At 42.1% G+C, this 19,471-nt stretch overlaps 2 protein-coding genes across 8 annotated transcripts; one reads left to right on the forward strand and one right to left on the reverse strand.

The window, feature by feature from the left end:
• Positions 1-290: 290 nt before the first annotated feature.
• pex3 (peroxisomal biogenesis factor 3) lies at positions 291-13,901 on the reverse strand. 6 transcript variants are annotated; one of them, XM_047387371.1, is made up of 13 exons: positions 12,912-13,142; positions 12,062-12,193; positions 11,875-11,956; positions 11,660-11,703; positions 11,467-11,588; positions 10,579-10,645; positions 10,443-10,497; positions 10,211-10,349; positions 10,060-10,130; positions 9,857-9,979; positions 4,705-4,801; positions 3,646-3,767; positions 291-739 (listed from the first exon to the last, which is right to left on the reverse strand). In XM_047387371.1, the coding sequence occupies exons 1-12, from the start codon at positions 12,982-12,984 to the stop codon at positions 3,684-3,686; spliced, it is 1,089 nt and encodes a 362-aa protein (XP_047243327.1). In that variant the 5' UTR covers positions 12,985-13,142; the 3' UTR covers positions 291-739; positions 3,646-3,683. The 6 variants fall into 6 exon arrangements, with proteins under 6 accessions (XP_047243327.1, XP_047243326.1, XP_047243325.1 ...); XM_047387370.1 differs by lacking the exon at positions 291-739 and adding an exon at positions 2,006-2,953; XM_047387369.1 differs by lacking the exon at positions 291-739 and adding an exon at positions 2,006-3,022.
• A 111-nt stretch (positions 13,902-14,012) lies between these two features.
• adat2 (adenosine deaminase tRNA specific 2) lies at positions 14,013-17,294 on the forward strand. Of its 2 annotated transcripts, XM_047387376.1 has the most exons (7): positions 14,013-14,252; positions 15,403-15,507; positions 15,653-15,803; positions 15,870-15,976; positions 16,575-16,647; positions 16,967-17,065; positions 17,179-17,294. In XM_047387376.1, exons 1-6 carry the CDS (start codon positions 14,157-14,159, stop codon positions 17,023-17,025), a joined length of 591 nt encoding a protein of 196 aa, XP_047243332.1. In that variant the 5' UTR covers positions 14,013-14,156; the 3' UTR covers positions 17,026-17,065; positions 17,179-17,294. The 2 variants fall into 2 exon arrangements, with proteins under 2 accessions (XP_047243332.1, XP_047243333.1); XM_047387377.1 differs by lacking the exon at positions 16,967-17,065.
• Positions 17,295-19,471: the final 2,177 nt, after the last annotated feature.

Consider the following 19,471-nt stretch of genomic DNA (forward strand, 5'->3'; position numbering starts at 1 on the left):
TTTTACAAAGAATATGGTCTAAATTAGCTTTTTTTGAGACATTTCAGCAGCTCTCACCTCAATATATCATGGTGAGTCGTTGGGCGAAACCATTTTTCATCAAACATGGTGTAGAACACGTCCAAATCTTCTGGGCCTCACCAGGGTCTCCTAAAAGAACTCTTTCCCACCATCTTCTAGAGCTTGACGAGTGTACTCACCTCCAGAAGGCTTTAAAAAAAAAAAAGTCTATCTCAGGCCTCCTACCTTTTCCCACAGATGGCTACAAAAACTAGAATATCAAGAAAAACTTCAGAAACATCTCAAGTCTTTATTTCTTGTAATTCTGATGATTCTGACTTACAGAGAATGAAAACCCAAATTTCAGTGTCTCTGAAAACTAGGAATTTACATCATATCAATAAAAAGGAGATTTTAAACTGAAATGTCAGGCTTCTGTCCATTTTTATGCACTCAGTGTTTGATCTGGGCTCCTTTTGCATGAATTACTGCATCGATGTGGCGTGACATGGAGGAGATCAGCCTGAGATTCTACTGAGGTGTTAATGAAGCCCAGGCTGGTTTGATAGAGGCCTCCAGGTCATCTGCAATGACCCTCTGTGGCTTCCCCTCCTTGTGGAGGATGTCCATGACTGTCTTCTGGACATCTGTCTACTGGACATCTGTCCAGTCAGCTGTATTCCCCATGATTGTGTCTCCTGCCGACCCGACTGAGAGACCAACTAGAGGCTCAGGAAACCTTTGCAGGAATTAATTAGCTGGTTAGGATGTGACACCAAGAGTTTACAATATTTACATTTTTGAAAATATTCTAATTTTCTGCAGTAAAATAAAGGCTGAAATATTCCACTCTGTGTTGAATGAATCTAAATAAGATGTGAGTTTCTGAAATGAAGAAAGATGCTGACGCTGAACACGATCCATCTAAACGCCTCGTCTCTTTCTGCTCCAGGTTAAATAAGCGATGTAGAAGACCCAAGAACGTGAACCTGGCCTTGCATGGACAGCTAAACCGTGCAACACTTCCACTGATCTCCTCTGAGGTTTACCTAGATCTGATAAAATGTGTTAATTCCACCTTAAATCTACCTTTCCAGATTGCTTTGTTTAATGGTTGTTTTCCAGTTTGGTTGAATTTCCACCCGCAGAAACTTCTGGTGAATGAGTCCTGCTTAAAATGATGACAGCTGTAATTATGAGGCAAGCGTTGCCGTTAAGCCGTCTCTGCCTGGACGTCAAGTTCTAGTTCCAGCATTAAAACTCTTGAGAAATTTCAGAAAATCCTGGCAGAAATTCTCTGGATTCCAGGAAGCTGCAGACAGAAATTAGAATAGTGATCCTGCTTCAGTGGAAAATAATCTGTTTAATGATCCAGTTAAACGTTTCCTAAAGCTGAGTGGGAGAGGCTGAGGTTTTCCCTCACGTTTTCTCTGGAAACGCCAAAATGGAAACAGATGATTCCACACCTTCAGCCGGTTCTATTACAAAACACCCGATCTGCTGTTTGGGAACTTTTTTTCCTTTTCTTGGATCCGGTAACCCATCTGTTGCGTCATGACAAGTTCTCCCATCTTCATCCAAGAGAAGGTGGGATCTAGTTTTAGCAGTAAGAGTGTCTGCGTCTAGCTGCAGCACAGCGCCCCCTGTTGACACAACAAAAGAAACCCATGCATTCCTTTCATGGGTTTCATGTGGAATCTGATGAGAAACTTATATTCGCTTCAGGTTAAAAAGCATCAGAAAGCTTTAAATTCTCACAAACCGAGGAGCCGAGATGTTGGAGAAGCTACCTGATGTCCTGCAGCAGCGAGGTCTCACTTTGATTGAAATGTAAAGCTGGTCCAACTGAACGGACAAACTTAAAACTCTGAGATGCATCTACAGTGTTGTGAAAAAGTATTTACACCCTTTCAGATTTTTGTTTTTCCTTTTTGTCAAATTTAATGTTTCAGTTCATCAAATAAATGTTAATATCAGACAAAATAACCAGAGTGAATAAAAAAGGCAGCGTCCAAATGATAAGTTCATTTATTAAGGAACAAAAACTACCCTGACTAAACCTGACTCTGTGTGAGAAAATAATCACACCCTAAACCTAATAACTGGTAGCGATAGCTGCCATCAAGTGTTCATGATAACTGAGAACGAGTCTTTAACATCTCTATGGAGGAATAGTGACCCACTCTGCTTTGCTGAATTGATTTAATTCAGGCCCATTGGAGGGTTACAAGCATACCTGTTGAGGGTCATTCTGTAGCATGTGAAATTTATTTACGCCTGGGCTTTGACTAGGGCACTATGAAACGTTCCCTTTGAGCCATTCAGAGGTGGACCTGGTGTGCTTTGGATCACTGTTCTGCTGCAGAACTCAAGCAAGGCTCAGCTCAAGGTCCCAAACTGATTGTTGGACATTGTTCCTGGAATGTCCAACTGGGCAAAATTGCCTCTTTCTTATTGTAGAACCATGACCTCTGACCTTAACTGAGGCAGTAAAGGCTGTATAGCATTAGATGTTGTTCCGGGTTCTTCTGGACCTCTGGGATGAGTCGTTAAGGACTTCTTGCAGTGATTTTCCAACCAGATTTCAGAAACTTTGTTTCTCCTCTGTTCTTGAAGCTCTTTAGATCGAACCATTATGTGGTGCTTTTTTAGATCTTGTAGCCTACTTCATGTTGTCAGACTACTTCTATTAAAGCGATATTCTTGATTCTACGGGTCTGGCAGTAATCAGGCCCGGGTGTGGTGAGTGAAGTTCAAAAGTCATAGCCTGTTCTCCTTAAGGAATGAAAGCAGCTTTTTGGATCTACTGTCACTGATTGCATCTGATTGTCACTGGGCGAGGAATCCATGCTGGAGGTGAACTGGGATCTATGGGAGAACTTAAGCGTCTTTCCCAGAAATCATCGCTCTAACATCCACACAGAAACAGGACTGAAGGCATGAAGGTCTTCAGCTGAAAGGAAGGCAGGAAATGAACAGATGATGAAGAGTGACACCTTCTGGTCAGGACTTGAACTGCAGGCTGTAGAATTAAAAAAGCGTTTTTAACACATCTAACATTATTCAGTTAATTTAGCTTAATTATAACAGAAAAGATTCTTAGCAGTAAAATGTGGCTGTCAGATTTAATTTAAATGTTTTTATATATTTGTTTTAATCTTTAAAATCTTCAGGAGGTCTAAAACTGTCCGAGCTGTCAGCAGGAAGCATTAATGCACAAAAAAACCCATAAAATGACATTAAAACCTCCCAAAAGAGTCCAATCTTACACACATTTTTAAGGTCAGAAAATGATCAACGGTAAGCTGTGAGACGTATCATCACGTCGCTGAGCTGAGGACGAAAACAGAGGAACCATCCAAACATCTCTAAATCAAAGCTAGATCAGCTCTGAGCAGGCCTCAGAGGTCGCTCGCTCGCTCACTTCTGCGAGATCCTGTTTTTCATTCGGTTTCTATAAAACTTTCCTTGGGATGTAAAAGACCCCACTTCCCAAGATGCACCAGCCCCGGCAGCCTCCGCTTTGAGCTTCACTTTGACATTTCTTCCAGCTGAGGACAGAAACGTTCCGAGTGTTCATGCTACAGACGCTCTAGAGATGAAGGAAGGACCAACAGCCTGAATGACTTCCAGCTTCATCATCACCTGGTCTCCTGTTGAATCCTCCTCTTCGTCCTCTGAGGTCATTTCTGCAGCTCCTGGGGTGTGCTGAACGTCTCGTACACGTTGGCTGCAAACTCCTTCACCTGATCGTTCAGCAGAAGATCCTAAAGGGATCACAGAAGAGACAGCTCTCATTTTCAGAAGGAGGACTGAGGCATGAAGAAGAACCCTGGTTTAATGGTCTGAAGAAATTGAAATGATTTAATGATGATGAGGAGAAACTAGAGGCAGACATAAAATAATCAAAGAAGCACAGATTCTAAAATCTGGATATAAAAACGTCTGGACCAAGGAGCAGGGCTGGAAGACAGAACAAAACCAGGCCTGAGAAGTCTCATTAACCCTCCTGGGACAAGGTTTTCAGGTCTGGAGACATCAAACTACAACATCAGAAGAGAACCACAATGAAACATGGTGGTGGCCGCATCAGGCTGTGGGGTTACTTTTATGAACAGTTCCAAACCTTCAGGCATCTGTGAAGAAGAGTCCAACAAACCATCCAAATAAACAACTTAATGAGAGTCCTGATCTAAACCTGACAGAACATCTGTGGACATCAGATGTCCTCAGAGTCAAACATCTGGAGAACTTTAGAACCTGGATCATACAAACACCACCGGGTCAAAGCTGACTGGTGCTGATCCAACACATTATCTGAGCCTGGGCTCATGTCTGCAGCCAGCTCAGAGAAGCATTTTAGAAAAGGTTCATCATGGTTCTCCTTTTATCGTGAACACTTCTGAGATCCACTCCACAACATCCAGAACCAGGTTTGGATCCCTACATGTTGGCAGACGCTGTCTGATTGTTTTCCATCACCGCTAAACGGCTGCAAGAAAGTAGCATGACTATGCTGTTCTAAACCAAATCCGGTTCAGATCGGAAGCCGAAACAGAGTGGGAAAGTTCTCACTTCTAAATTAGCTGCATAAACATCGTGCTCATGATGAACCCAAAGACCTGGGTCAGATTCTGGAGATCATCTGAGTGACGGAGGTTCTTCTGTTTATCTTCAGCATTGTTTGAGGGAGGTTGACCATACCTGAACGAAGTGGCTGGGAATCTCGCTGCAGATGGTGTTTATCTGACCGTTGATGATAGGGATGATCTTCGCCAGCGGCAGACTGACTGCAGACAGGCTGAACACACAGAAACATACATCAGGAAGATCTCAAAGAGTTCCCTTCAAATCCACCCGGCAACACAAAAAAGCTGCGTTTTACTCCCAAAGTCAAACCCAGTGATTAAAAAACTCCACTAACTCTTCCATGTGAGATACTAACTGGTCATAAAGTCTCTGCAGAACCTTAAAGGAACAGGAGAAGAAATCCAGCTAACATTTAAACACTTAACCCCGATCCCTAAATACAAAAGTAATTAGTAATTGAATTAAGGAGGAGATTACTTGGATTATTTCATTAAATCATATTGATATTTTTTTGATTTAAACTGGTTCTTATCTCCAGCAGTCTATGGGCGAGAGGCTGGCTCCAGCCTGCACAGGTCTCCAGTCCATCACAGAGACACACGGACAAACAACCATGCACCCAGTCATACCAACAAACAGTTTGGAGAGACCAGTTAACCTAACTGTTGTGTTTGTGGACTGTGGGAGGAACCTGGAGTACCTGGAGGGAACTCGCACATCCACAGGTAGAACATGCAAACCATGCAGAAAGAACCCTTTTTGCTCTTAATAACTCTCGAAGTAAACTCCACTTCCCAAGATGCAACAGCTTGTAGAACCATCTTCAACAACAGTAACCTCAGCAGTGGTTTTCTGCTTCACTTGTCCTGCATCGTTGTGGAGACACTTTGGCAGCTCTTGGTTCTTTTTGTCAATTCTCTGAAGATTAAACACTCTGACCTTGGGACCAAAATGCTTGGAGGAAGACTGGCAGCTACCTAAGTGCCTTCCACCGGGGAACAATGCTAGTTACTGAAAAACGGTTGGCTTCTAATTGTTTCACAATCATTCACATGGCAGCAACAGTTGCTTCTCCTTCCTTCTTGGCAATGTGCAACGGTTGCTCCTTCAAGGTCACTGCTGATGTCTGTCCACATTGACATTGTGCTGACACACAACTTCATGCTCCAGAGCAACAAACTGACTGAACTCCTGCTTTCCTGCTCAGACTGATGGTCAGTTAAGTCATCAGTTTTTAATCAACAGCAGCTGTCTGCTACTTCAACCTTTACAACCCTGAGGTTACACGTGGATCCGGATACAAAAAGAGGGTGTACTTTCTTTTTTACAGTGACTGTACACATTTAACATGTTTATTCCCAAACAAAATGTAAGTAAGTCAAATGTATTTGTATAGCACGTTTTCACAGACAGGATGTCACAAAATGCTTCACAACAGATTAACACAACAGATTAACACAACAGATTAACACAACAGATTAACACAACAGATTAACACAACAGATTAACACAACAGATTAACACAACAGATTAACACAACAGATTAACACAACAGATTAACACAACAGATTAACACAACAGATTAACACAACAGATTAACACAACAGATTAACACAACAGAAGAAGGCAGTAAACAGCACAGAATAAAACACAGTACAATTATAAATGCATATCATAAGCTCAAGTCTAACTAAAAGATTCTTGATATAAAAATGTCTTTAGCAAGGAAGTAGGCAGAGCTTTCCACAGCCTGGAAAGAGCGGTCGGTCGCCTCGAGTTCTGAAACGGGTCAGGAATTATTGAAAGATTTTGATTTGATGACCTTAAACTGTGACAGGAGTTATATCTTTGTATCAAAATCAGAAATGTATAAAGGAGCCTCACCATGTAAAGCTCTGAAAGTTAAAACTAGAATTTTATAATGAAATCTCAATCTAATAGGCAGCCAGTGCAGCGACTTTAAAACCCCCTGTTTATATGGGTTCTTCTGTTTAAGCGAGTTATTAATCTCACAGCAGAGTTTTGGACGACCTGAAGATGGGCAAACCCCTTCTGATTAAAACAAGTAAACACACCGTTACAATAATCCAGTCGTGTAGAGACAAAAGCATGTATTATTATCTCTAGTTCAATCAGGGAAGCTATAGATCTAAGTTTGGAGATGTTTCTCAATTGGAAAAAGCCGGTCTTTACAATTTGTTTTAAATGATGTTCCAAGGAGAGGGCTTGATCAAAAATGACATCTAAATTCCTGAGGCTTCTTTTTGTGAGAGTGTTAGATTACCCAATTGTTGTTTCATGTCAGACATAGCACTGTCCAGTGCAACAATCAGGGTCTTTGTTTTTTCTGAGTTTAGCTGTAAGTAGTTATTGTTTAACCACTACTTAATGTTTGTTAAGCAGCCGATCAAAGAAGACAGTTTGTGAGCCTCAGTAGGCTTAAAGGAGCAGTACAGCTGAATGTCATCGGCAAAAAGATGATAAGAAACATCATTAAACTTTTGAATTATCTGACCTAAGGGAATAATGTAAAGTAAAAACAGAATAGGTCCCAGCATGGAGCCCAGGGGAACTCCACATAGCAGTTCAGTAGATTCTGACATAATGTGGTTTGCTAACACACTAAATGTCCAACCAGATATGTTGAATGAGGACCACTTTAGAAGAGACCCAGACATCCCTCAGTCTGTTTATCAGGAGATTATGATTAACTGTGTCAAAAGCTGAGGAGAAGTCTAATAAGACCAAAACTGTGTATTTACCGGAGTCTGCTGACATCAGAATGTCACTGGTAACTCTAAGTAGTTACCAGTAGTTAGTAGAGCAAGTGTACCGGAGTCAAATTCCTTGTTTGTATGTACGAACTTGGCAATAAAGCTGATTGATTCTGATTCTGAAGTAGTGCTGTTTCAGTCGAATGCATTTTATGAAAACTAGATTGGAAACGGTCATAGATGTTGTTTGTTTCCAAGTAGGTTGTAAGTTGGACAGCAACTGGCTTCTCAATAAGCTTTGACATAAAAGTAAGTTTAGAAATTGGCTTATAATTTTTATGTAGTGTTGGATCCAAATTAGGTTTTTTAAACTTTGGTTCCACAATAGCAGGTTTAAAAAAGCTGCGGACGACTCCAGTCAGGAAGGAAACATTAAACAAGTTTACAACCCAAGGACCAATTTAGTCAAAGACCCTAATAAAAAGCTTGGTGGGGAGAACATCCGAGGGGCTGGAAGAGGGCTTCATTTTATCCAAAAGTGCCGCCATATCATCAAATGTGACGGTGTGAAAGTACATCAAGAATAATTACGTGGTGCCTCGACAGCACAACAAGCTGGCTTTGGGGAGAGTTTGGAGTTTATTTCCTTATTTTTATCAACAAAAACATTTAAGAAATTTGTTGCTTTCTGCTTTTAAGTGCAGATTTACTGATACAGCTGCAGGAGACACAATAGCTCTAATAGTATCAAACAAAACTTTGGGTTTTCTCTTATTTGTTGATATGAGTCTAGAAAAATATTCAGCTCTGGCCTTTTTCATAATTTCATTTAAGGAGGAAATTAGATCTCTAAAGCCTGTGTACTTCAAGTTTAGATTTCTTCCATAATCGCTCAACTTTGCAGCACATTCTCCTTAAGTTTAAAATTGGCTCATATATCCAGTGGCGTACCTTTTTCTGAGAGATAGTTCTGGTTTTAATAGGTTCTACTTGATCCAAGATGGAGGAGCATTCTTTGTTAAAGCGCTGGAAGAGTATTTATGTCAATTCCATCTGGGATCAGATACTTTTTAATCATAACAGATAAACTCTCACTAGAAGTCTCAGTTATTATGCAACTTTTCAGTTTTTATTTTAGAGAATATTTGCTTAGAGCTGATATTAAGGTCAAAAGAGACACAACTATGATCGCTTATGTCTACAACCTCCACCGACACATTGTTGATATTCAGACCTAAAGAAAAAACAAGATCCAGTTTATATAGGTAGGTCCAAAGACATGCTGGACAAAGTTAAAAGAATCAGATATTGACAAACGTTCAGCTGCTGAGCTTGAAGAAGCATCATCAATATGGATGTTAAAGTCCCCAAACATTTAAACTTTTTCCATCTTAATAATGGAAGATAAAAAGTTAGTAAAATCTTTTAAAAACATCCAGGTGGTCGATAAATTAAAACACAGTAAAACATGTCAGAAGAGCCAACCCTGAGGATTAGTGACTCAAAATCTAGCAATCCTCCACCGCGGCGTCCTAAACGGGGACCTCCCAGGTAGGAACAGCCAGCAGGGCAAAGTTCATTTAGTTGGATAAACTCGCCATCCCTCTGCCATGTTTCCATGAGAAACAAAAAATCCAACTTTTTCCTCGTAAAAAGATCATTAAGGGAGAAGGATGGAGCGAGTGTTAAGAAGGGCAATCCGACTGGATGACGACGGTACAGGTTTCGCAACAGCTGACTGACAGCAAACACCTGGTCCGGTTACGTGATCTCAAGCTCCTGGTTTAGCGGTGCAACTTGTGAGAGTGCAGCAATCCAGCGGTACTCGACAGAGTCCAGAGCATCCGACAAGCAAAGCCAAGTCTCATGTGGCTGCAAGGGAGCGGAGAGTAACAGGCAGCAGAAACCTGGGAAGCCTCCAGTCCAGTCGAGAAAACTCTGACAAGGATTCTGGTCTCATCCGTACCTGGAGGCCAGCCCTACAACTTCTTTTCCTCCATTTCTTTTTGGATTTTCCCAAGTAATAAAAAATATTCTGGCGAGGAAAGAGTGCACACTAATGGTGGTGGGAAGAGTTTCCCATAACTTTTCCAATCATCATAAAGGTGTTTCATAGACTGTTTGATTTGGAGCAGAGATGAGCGATAAATGGACTGAACTTTCCAGTCTCAAAGCGCTTTACACTAGAGCCACATTCACCCAATCGCACTCACTAACGCTCACACATTCATACACCGATACGCAACTTAAGGTTAAGTGCCTTGCCCAGGGGCACATCGACCTATGGCAGGAGGAAGCTGGAATCGAACCCACAACCTTCTGATTGCAAGACGACTACTCTTCCTACTGAGCCACAGTCGCCTCTGTGGTCATAAATCATAGCAGCAAAAATCCGATTGTTAGACATCAGGGCTGATATGATGAGTTTCAATCGTCTTAATAGCAGAAAGGCAGCGGCCATGTTACATAATATAATTATTATTCAAATATATTAGAATTATAAGAAGACTAAAAACTAATATTTAGAGCAAAAGTCTGGAGGTCAAAGGTACCTGTCGGGTGCAGAGTTGGGGGCGGAGTCACCAACAGGCAAGCGGAAGAACTCTGCCAGATTGTCCAGAAGACGAGAGAAAGCCCGGTTCAGACAGGTGCTGAGAACTCGGCTGAACTCTGGACTGAAGACAAAAACAGAGCAGGCGGTTCAAGCTGCAGGACTTGTCCTCTACACAGACGCATGACAGATGGACGTATTTACCTGTCCAACATGTCTCTGGTCTCATTCAACAGTCTGATGGTCACAACGTCGTTTTCTGTTAAGCCGCAGGCCTGCACAGGTGAGAAGAGTTATGATATCAGAGGGATTTCTGAATGAGAGCTGCTGAACGTGGTCCTCAGCTTGCAGCCACCTGGTCAGCGAGCGCGTTCTCGTCATCCGCCAGCATGTAGGAGGACAGCGGCCGGCCCGAATCAACCTCAACTTCTGCTCGGATCCAGCTCAGCTGCTGCTCCAACTCCAGCAGGGACAAGCTCTGCTTCAGGGACACTCTGGAGACAAACAGGAAACCCATGAGGAGATATCCTGCAGCAACCTTTTAAAAGGAGGTGAGACGTCTTCTGAAGTGAAATGAAAAAGCTCACCCCCCCAGGGAGCTCTGCACTGCCGTCTTCACCCTCGTTATCAACTCTGTCAAACCTGGAGAGACACATGGAGAGCTCTGTGTCCTGACACTACAAGCAAGTTTTAACTGTGATCCTGCTGGGTGTGAAGCTCTACCATCTCCAAGAAGATGCTGGATACTGGACAGGTACTGCTGCTGGACGTCTGGAGGGGTCAGAGGAGTCTGAGGAACACAAGGAGAGTTTCAAGCAAACAGCCTCCTTTTAAATCCTCTAAATTGTTCTCCATCAATATTCTCCAGGTTTCCTGGAGTTCTTTTAGATTTTTTTTGTTTGGACTCTTTGTTCAGTACCTGACCCAGATTTTAGAGGCAACGGGTTCTGAAGGGAAACCCAGACTCACTCTGGGGCATCTCAGAGGGTGCTCCTACACATGTTTACCGACTTTTCCAGACTAAACCTTCCAGAGTTCTCAGTCCACGACGTTAATTTAAAAAACATAAAAAACTAAAGTTCACCTTGGATTTATGGCACATATTTCTACAATGAGCAGGTCTTCTATATTGAGGCAGGGAGGAAGGAGGCAAAGGAAGAGAGGAAGCCAGATGGAAAGAAGGAAGGAAAGTGAAGTGTGATTCTGGATCTCTGGGCTGTTCCGCTCTGGTTTTCTGAAGCAGGAAGAAACCTCGTTAAACCTTTTTAAGTCTAGTTATCAGCAGACCAAACGTGCCCTACTTTACTCTGCCTGTCACCTCAGATCCTCCTCACTAGCCTCCAAAGCTCTAATATCTCTACAGGTCAGAGTGAAGAGGATAAATAAACGCAGAATTAGTTTTAGCAGAACAAGCATTTGAAATGCTGAGGAAATGAAGGGAAAAAAGCAGCAGAACTACTGCAGGTATTAATGAGACAGATTCCAGGCTTAGCTGCTGTTTGGTCTCAAACATCTCAAAGCAAAAATGTTACTCTGGGAATGAATTTATGCTTAAAGTGCTAATAATCCAGGTAGCAGTTTGTGCTTTAATTCAGAGCTCATCTTCCTCACCGTTACGCTCTTTCCCACAGAGTTATCCAGGTACAGGTATCCCCCGATGATGTTGAGCTGCACTCTGAGAAGAACAACCAGCAGGCAGGTGCTGTAGACGGCCACGATGGTCCGGGTGAAGCCTGAGGAAAAAACAAGTTAAAATACCAACCAATGTATTTCAGTATAAATATGAAAGATTCCAATCTCTTACTGATGATTTTTAAGTCTTCCCAGATTTCCAGCTTGTTGGCTGGTCTGTCAAAGAAGAAGGAAGAACAATTCTGACTTAATCTGTTCTGACTACCGTTCAGAATATTTTCATCTAATAACTGTAGATGGCACCACATTTCTGTTAAATAGGAAGCACAGAAGTGCAGATGTGTTCGATCTAATAATGTCAGGAATGCTTGCGTTGACTCTCCTCACTTTGTTTTCAGCATCGCAGTCAGACTCTCAGAGTTGAGCTGAGTGACGATGGCCTCTCTGAGTGGAGGAAGCATCGACAGCACTGGAACACAAGAAAACTGGGATTTCAGAAAGCTTTCTTCTCTAACTCCATAAAACTGGAAATGTTCTAACCCTTTCCTCTAATAAAACAATCTGAAGTTCTTACCGGTCATGTTGCAGGTTCTCTGGTTGCTCTCAAAGTGGAACTGCCTTCTGGCCTGGGCAATGTACTCGGTCGCCTCCTTCTCCTGGATCTCCTTGATCTTCTTCTGAGCATATTTACCGAGAAAGTACACTCCTGGTAGGTGACCAGCAAACAGAACAAAGTTTTAAAGAGAAGGAAGATGAGGCGGTGAAATTATTACAAAAACACTGACTTCTGTCATTTCTCCATCAAGTTGGTCGAAATTCTGACTCTTCCACTCTTTGATATTATGGACTAATTGATTGACTATAATTTACATGTGTGGTGAAACGGAGTTTTAAAGTTGTGTCATCAGAATAACCATGGTAGAAGGATTTTGGATATAGAAAAGAAGTAACCCGAGAATGGAGCCTTGAGGAACCCCACAATTGATCTTAGGTTGCTCAGATTTATAATTGCCAAATGACACAAAGTAATCCCAGTCTGAACCAACCTGGCTATTACTTTTACAGGCTATCAATCAGTATATTGAGATCAATTGTGTTGCTGTACAATATTTAAAGGATTTTTGTGTCGAAGGGACCCAGATGGAGCACAAACTGTGCTCCAGAAAAGCTACTAACACGCAACAAATAGTTATTTTCTGCAACATGTCTGTTTTTGGATCATATTAATGTTTTTTAGTAAATACGCTAATGAAAATGTTCCGAACCTCTTCAGCCGAATTAAACATACAGTTATGATATTCCTTACACCATAATCTTGATTGCACCTACTCTCCTATAATCTTAAACTAAACCCTTTTAAAGATGAAATACACGGAGTCTGGCCTGTAGCTGCTGCTGTTAGCATGGGCTCAGCCAGCACCCACCTCCGACCACAGCTCCAGAGAAAAGACATTTTTTCTTGTGCCGTTTGATAAAATTCCAGAAAGATGAAAACATTTTCAAGCCGCTGAAAGTTTAGAAGTCAGAATCTCCTCGTAGTTTAAACCTGCGCTGCTTGTTTCACACACATGTTAGCCAGACAGTTTCGGGCTACAGCTCGGTACTAGCATGCTAGCTGTCAAAGTTCAGAGCTACCCTGACCAAAACCCAGACACAACTTCCGGGTTGAAATTTCAAAGTAAAGCGCAATCAGGTCAACGGGAAATTTGTGGTGCATTTTTAACCTAAATCACACAAACTTTGATTTACCTTCGAAGCTTGGATCTTAAAATGACGTCACACGCAAGTCAGCGCAACAAAAACAACAAATTGTTGTGATGCTAACAAATAATGTCTATCTCTAAACTTCAGGCATTCAGCTACAATAGTTGTCCACAGAGACAGATAATTCAACACTGAATGTGTCACAGCTTTAATGGCATATAAACCATCAAGAGAGTAGATCAACGGTTTGTTCCTGCGGCTTCCACCACATTTTCCACGAAGCTCCTCCACGTTCACCCTGAGCTGCTCAGACACCTGTGACTTTCCAGGTAATTCTGACTTCAGCATGTTTAGCTTATTTCTATTTTTACTTGAAACTAAAACAGTTAGAGTTCAGAAAACAAATCACACAAAGCGGTATTGTGAAATCAGACCTTTATTATCCTGTAATAAATTGGCCCACAAGTTTAGACTTCCTTCTAAGGGCTGATGTCTATCTTCACCAGTGATTAGACGGGTCCATCACAGGGACACACAGGACAAACAACCATGGATGCACACACTCACATCCAAAGACACTAACCAGAGATGCATCGTAGACTGTGGGAGGAAGCTGGAGTACCCAGAGAGAACCCATAAATGTACAGGAGAGAACATGCAGACAGACCCCAGGCTGGGATTCGAACCGCGGACCTTCTTGCTGCGGCGCTACCACCTGCTCATTAATGCTTCTGAACAGTGCTTCTATTTTGCACACAATTTCACCGTTTCCGGTTCAGACTTTACGTAAAGACGTCGACATGACGTAAAGGAGCGTCATGGATACGGTCCGTCAGATATTATGTCCCCCGTCTGTCACCGTTGAGCGCAATGAGTTGTTGGTTAAAAGGAGAAAAATAATCCTAAATGCGGTTTAAAACCGGACAGCTTGTCACCGTAGAGTGACGTAAGACAGGGCAGTCACCATGGCAACAGAAGAGGGAAGTAAAGCTGAGTTAGAGGCCGATTTTTCTATAAATGATGAAGAAATGAAGAAGTGGATGGGAAGAGCTTTTGAAATGGTGAGTCATTTAACAGTGAAAGTTACAACATGTATATTTAAGTTTATTTGATATTTTATCATTAAATAAGGATTTTTTTTTTCCTGTACGGAGTAATTAGTTAAACATGAAAATAAAAATAGTTCCGCTCAGAGGTTTTCATCCTTTCATCAGGGGCAGGAATGTCATCATTTTTGACCCCTTCACTTTTCCAGGAAGGAATGATTAGACATCATACAACTGGACTGACTTTCAAACTAAAATACATTTCTACAGTGTCTTTCCTAATCTACACTGGCTGGCACATATGTACCTAAATCCTCACTGACCCGGTTAACTGGTAATCTATGCATTCAACAAACTTGCCAGCTCCCTGTATCGTTCACACATGTCAGTCTGCGTTATCCAGTCCAAAACCAGTTCCTTGTGCAATGCTCCAGGATCCCTGGCACTCAGTCAGTCCCGCAGCATGATTCTGCCACCACAGAAGTTCAGAAGGTGTTCTCACCTTGACTCCTCCAAACATCCTTCAATTCAGTTCAGTTTATTTCTATAGCACCAATTCACAACACATCTTGTCTCAAGGTTCTTCACAACAGTCAGGTTCATACATTTCAATTAATCGTAACCATTGAACAGTGCAGTCAGATTCAGTTATTTATTCAAATTGGATAAAAAGTTTTTCTATCTAAGGAAACCCAGCAGATTGCATCCAGTCAGTGACTTGCAGCATTCACTCCTCCTGGATGAGCATGTAGAGACAGTGGACAGTTACTGGCATTGACTTTGAAGCAATCCCTCATACTGAGCATGCATGTATGCATCCTTCTTGTCGTTGTGGCTAAACGGCTCCATCTTTGTCTCGTCTGACCATCAAACATTGACCATGAGGACATTGGGCTCATCCATGTGGACAGCTGCAGGTCTCAGTTCAGCTTGAAGGTGCCGATTCTGGAGCAGGAGCTTCTTTCTTGGTCAGCACCCTCTCAGTGCATGATGATGTTAAATGACCCTGATCCCAACCGGCTTAGTCGAAGGAATGGTTCAAATAAATCATTTAATATTATGACAATATTTCATCCTCTTTTCTGCCCTGTTTGTTGAGATATTTTTCTGCTGTGTGGTTGTTCTTCTCCTGTCTGACGCCTGCATGTTGAATCTGTGTCTGCAGGCCAAAGACGCTCTGGAGAATGGAGAAGTTCCGGTCGGATGTCTGATGGTCCACAGAGACGAAGTGGTGGGAAAGGGAAGGAATGAAGTTAACGAGACAAAAAACGTAGGAAAACCTGAAGGAAAAAATGTTCCTTAGGAAACATTTTATGGAGGAAAGATAAATTCCTCTTCTTCTTCCCTGAGACCACTGTTTTGGAGGAGAATCTGGGGTCACTATGACTTCACTTCTGTCTATGAAATGTTTTCAGGCAACTCGTCACGCTGAGATGGTCGCCTTGGACCAGGTTCTGGACTGGTGTCGCCATAGCAACCTGGATGTGAGGAGCGTGTGCGAGCGGACAGTCCTGTATGTCACTGTGGAGCCGTGTGTCATGTGTGCTGCAGCCCTGCGCCTTATGAGTATCCTGCCCTGTCTGTGTGTGTGTGTGTGTGTGTGTCAGTCGTTGGTCCTTCACCATCTCTCAGATATCCCGCTGGTCGTGTACGGCTGCAGGAATGAGCGTTTTGGAGGCTGCGGATCAGTTCTGGACATCTCCTCTGCAAACCTTCGTCACACCGGGACGACGTTCAGGGTGTGTGTCTTCTCAGATGTTCACACAGGTTATATGCAGTCTGGAAAGGTCTGGATTTTGAGATCAGTATTTTCCAGGCCTGGATAAGTAAGAAAGAAAATAAGAGTATAGAAAAATATTTGCAATTTCAGACTTTATTTCCTCCCCCACTGTCTAAATGTTGTCCTCCTTTCCTTCCTTCTTTGTGTCCTTCCTATCTTCCTTCCTTACAAACAACCTTCCTATCTCCCTACTTCCTTTTCTTCCTTCCCTTCCTCTCTTCCTTGTGCCATGTCTTTCCCACCTTGCGACTTTCCTTTCTTCCTCTTGTCCTTTCCTTTATGTGCCCTTCCTTTTTTCCTTTCACATGGCATCCTTTGTTTCCTTCCTTCCTTCCTTTCGCTGTAGAAATGTCTGCCATATTTCCATCGTGAACTTTTGTTTTTTTATATTTTAAATTGAATATAAAGGACTGAAAACTGCTGAAAAGCTGGATCTGGAAAAATCTGGTGAAAAATGTGGAGGAACCGTGAGACGGGATGTGTGTGTCATCTCCTGTTCCTCCTTCTCTGATGCTGTGTGTCTGTGTGTGTGTGTGTGTGTGTCTGTGTGTGTTTAGTGTGTTGCAGGTCACAGAGCACAGGAAGCAGTTGAGATGCTGAAAACTTTCTACAAACAAGAGAATCCAAACGGTGAAGAAAACAAACTCTTTTTATCTTTCTAGAGATTTTGTTTCAGTTTTAATTCTACCAATTTATTCACGTTTATTTATTGTATATTATTTTACTATTTGTTCATTAATTAATCAGTTTATATGTTTATATCCTTATTTAGTATGTGCATGATTTCTAATTTTAGACATTGTTTTATTTATGCACATCTTTGTCTGAGTTTAGGGAAAGGTCCTGAAAAGTAACCTGTAGGTTCAGGAACTCTGACCTCCAGGGATATAAACCTGTATGTGTGTTAATGTAACCTGTAAATGCTGAGAATGTAACATCTATAATTCAGGAAAGAAACCTGGGAGTTCTCCGACAGTAGGTGTAGGAGCTGAGAAGGTTCTGAATTAGTTCTGGTCTCCTGGTTTTATTTTGACTAAACCTCCACACTGTGAGTTCACAGTTGAAACTGTCTGAAGATCAACTTTTTACCAACCATGACTTTACCTTTTGTGTGAAATATATTTTATTACTTTTAAGGTTCAATCTTCTCTTTGTTTTCAGCCCCGAGACCCAAAACAAGAAAAGACTGACCAGGACAGAAATCCTCCTTTTCTTTTTATTTACATGTTGGATTTTTATTTTATAATAAAAAGAGTTCGCGTTTTTTGGAACAACCATTTTTGTTATTCTTCTATTTGCTTTTGGTGCTTTTCTATGAGTTGGCCAGCAGAGGGCGCAGTTTAGCCCTGATTAAAATCAGACCTTTGAGGAAAATAAATCCTGAAATTGTCCCATTTTAGGGACTGAGTGGGAGCAGAGGTCTCGGTGATGCTCCGGTTGGTCCTGAAGGTCACAAATATGAGAAGCTTTGATTTCATGTCATCTTCTAAGGAGGCAGCAGCTAGGAGCGGTTTGTTCTGGAAAAACAGACCATTTCCCGTGTTGCTTTATTTCCATCAGAACCAGAGTGTGTGAGACTGTCAGAAAACTGTCAATCACACGCATTCTGTAAGAGGGCTGGGTGTGTGTGTGTGTGTGTGTGTGTGAAGCAGACAGCAGCTGCAGATGGTTGCGGTTATTGAGCGCCCTCAGTTTTTTTTCTTCAGTTTTCTGTTGTCTTGATGTGTTTTTACTCCCAAAGATCTAAAAAAAAACCACAGAACAATTCTTAACCATTTTAAGCCGTCTCAGTTTTACTGATCAACAAGATTCATTCCTTCCTTCCTTCCGTCCTTCCTTTCAATCCTTCCTTCTTTCCTTGACCTCCCGCCCTCCTATCCTCTGAAGCAGCGTCTCTCTGATGTGTCGGTTGGTACCTGAGATCAGGAGCAGATCATTCTGACCTGATGGAGCACGTCAAACATCATCTGATCTAATTTTTGTTTTCATGACATTTTTTATTTAAACAGTTAAAATGTTTTCATGTTCAAAGCTTTTCCTCTTGATTGCATGAAAATTTATGCTAATGAATGCAGAACAGAATCCTCCAAAATGTTTGGATGTGTCATCTCAGAGTGCTGGAGCTGATGTGTTAATGAAGAGATCACACACACACACACACAAGCTGTTAATGAGTTGTTTGTGTGTGTCGATCTAAACCCTCACAGTCAAACAGCAGAAAGAAGCAGTGGAAGGTGAGGTGAGATGAGGACGATGCAGGAAATTGATGTGCTTCTTTTCTAGTTTCACTCTTTCTACCTTTAGAAGATAAGCAACCCACTGAAATGGACTTCCTGCAGATTGGAGCAGCTTTGCTTTTCTGTTCCTAATCTAGTACTCATTACTTCTATTTTAGAGTTGTTAAAAAGTCAGTAATACAACCAGTATTACTGGTTCTAATGTGAGCAACCAACAGCTGCAACAGAGGGACAGATGTCCTGAAATCATAGTCTCCATGTGTTGGCAATGGTTGCCTCCAGAGAACGGCTGCAGCACGGCCTCACGTGCAGGAAACTGCTGCTGAAAACAACAGAGATGAAGCTTTAGGACATTTCAGAAGGTTCAAGGAGGCTCGAGGACCTTCTCGTCCAACAGAATCGAGTTGCCACCGGTGCAGAGCTTGTTCAAAATCAGCAGCAAATGGGTATATGTGCATCTCTACTGTAAGATAAAGATGTTTGGATGAAGAGAGCCAAAAAAGTCCAGGAAGACCAAGCATGAAAGGCACCAGACTGGACGCCCACCATGTGTGCTGTGAAGCATCCTGACCTAATCTATGTGTGGAGCTGCTTCTCCTCCAAGTAACTGGGCTTCCTCCCAACTCTGTTCCAGAACATTTCCGTGGATTAAGAGCAGGATCAGAACATCCTCCAGGAGGACGTTCTTCCAACATCCAGGAACCGTCTGGGGATAATTTGTGGATTTTCCAGTATGATGGAGCACCGAGTCACAACACTGAACAAAGTGGCTCAAAGATCAGAACATAAATATGTTGGACCAGCCCAAATGTACCAATAAAATATGATTATTTCCTGTAGTTTTTCAGTGTAGTTTCCTGTTGGATCGGAGGAGAATCCAACTTCTAACGTTACTTGGCTCGGCTGAGCTTCTTTACCAGGTGAGTTGTTAAAAGCGATGTTACATCATGGACAACATCGCCTACAGGTGTAAATGTGCTCCAATCTGGTTCTGAAGTCTGCTTGAAACCTCCAAAGTTTCCCACCTAATAAAAACATGAGGACTGAATGTTGGATGGACATGACAGAGAAAACAGAAACGATCTGGTTGGTTGGAGACTTCATCAGGTTCTTACAGCCTTGTTCTAATGGGATAAAGTAGCACATCTGTCCCAGTTTAACCCAGTTTAAGGGGAACGTCTGAAACCAGTAAGGATGCACATGGTGGTGACCAACAG

The sequence above is a fragment of the Girardinichthys multiradiatus genome, chromosome 15 (genome assembly GCF_021462225.1).
Source record: "Girardinichthys multiradiatus isolate DD_20200921_A chromosome 15, DD_fGirMul_XY1, whole genome shotgun sequence".
Lineage (NCBI taxonomy): Eukaryota > Metazoa > Chordata > Actinopteri > Cyprinodontiformes > Goodeidae > Girardinichthys > Girardinichthys multiradiatus.

Bases quoted from the DNA above. Each gene is read 5' to 3' on its own strand.
- pex3 (XM_047387371.1), bottom strand. From the start codon at position 12,984: ATGTTTTCATCTTTCTGGAATTTTATCAAACGGCACAAGAAAAAATGT. The intron at 11,704-11,874 runs GTGAGGAGAGTC...CTTCTTTGACAG, and splicing joins ACTGCGATGCTGAAAACAAA to ACCAGCCAACAAGCTGGAAA. The intron at 11,589-11,659 runs GTAAGAGATTGG...TTTTTTCCTCAG, and splicing joins GGAAGACTTAAAAATCATCA to GCTTCACCCGGACCATCGTG.
- adat2 (XM_047387376.1), top strand. From the start codon at position 14,157: ATGGCAACAGAAGAGGGAAGTAAAGCTGAGTTAGAGGCCGATTTTTCT. The intron at 15,977-16,574 runs GTGTGTGTCTTC...GTGTGTGTTTAG, and splicing joins ACACCGGGACGACGTTCAGG to TGTGTTGCAGGTCACAGAGC. The intron at 16,648-16,966 runs GTGAAGAAAACA...TCTATAATTCAG, and splicing joins CAAACAAGAGAATCCAAACG to GAAAGAAACCTGGGAGTTCT.